The sequence below is a fragment of the Penaeus monodon genome, chromosome 23 (genome assembly GCF_015228065.2).
Source record: "Penaeus monodon isolate SGIC_2016 chromosome 23, NSTDA_Pmon_1, whole genome shotgun sequence".
Taxonomy (NCBI): domain Eukaryota; kingdom Metazoa; phylum Arthropoda; class Malacostraca; order Decapoda; family Penaeidae; genus Penaeus; species Penaeus monodon.
In genome coordinates this window covers 16,007,063-16,007,736 of record NC_051408.1, presented here as the reverse complement: position 1 = coordinate 16,007,736, position 674 = coordinate 16,007,063, and the positions used below count along the sequence as shown (strand labels likewise).

At 49.4% G+C, this 674-nt stretch overlaps 1 protein-coding gene across 1 annotated transcript in view; it reads right to left on the bottom strand.

The window, feature by feature from the left end:
• The window catches only part of LOC119588150 (clotting factor B-like), an 11,827-nt gene that overhangs the window by 412 nt on the left and 10,741 nt on the right, over positions 1–674 (bottom strand). Inside the window, exons 8-9 of the mRNA XM_037936854.1 lie at positions 447–615; positions 2–94 (exon numbers count right to left, since the gene is read on the bottom strand). Of these exons, the coding sequence (XP_037792782.1) occupies positions 2–94; positions 447–615 (262 nt within the window). The remainder of the gene's footprint in view (position 1; positions 95–446; positions 616–674) is intronic.

Here is a 674-nt window from a genome sequence, read left to right as displayed (position 1 = left end):
CGAACTCCATCGCCCCCCACCCGGTCAGAATGAGCCTCCTCCCGCTGAGGTCTGGCGCGTCCTGGGCAGTCCAGGGAAGGCAGGCGGGAGTGACCTGCGAAGTCGAAGCAACTGAATTAGATACGAAATAGGGAACAGAAGAGGGTAAAATAACGATGGTAAAGATGGAGAGAGCTCAGTGCGACAGCGGGAATTAGGTATGAATGATCATTGGTATTACTACGATGCTAGAAATATAATTTGCATTACAATTTCGTCAAAATTTCGCACAGGAATCATGTATTACTGAAAAAGCAATAGCATATATTGTTAGTAAAATTAGTCCCTTTAATTCCTACCTACAAAGATGATCATATTAGCAACAACAAAGACCTAAGATTCAGGTATCAAGTATGATATTAGAGATGCTGGTCTCACGCAGAACAGAAAGTGACGGAGAAACACACGTGAGGACCGAGAGTGACGGGCCTAAGAAGTCTCAATAGAACCAGGTCGTGGGAGGAGCTTGGAAAGGCGTAATCTGGGTGGAGGATCACTTTCTCGACAGGCAGGTCCTCCTGGGCTGCCCCGCGTTGCCTGAGATCATGGGCTCCGACTCGGACCACGTCCACGGAGCTGTGGTGGGGGTGGGCGGATGAGTAGGAGGGTGGGTGGAAGGATGGGTTGGAGGTTGT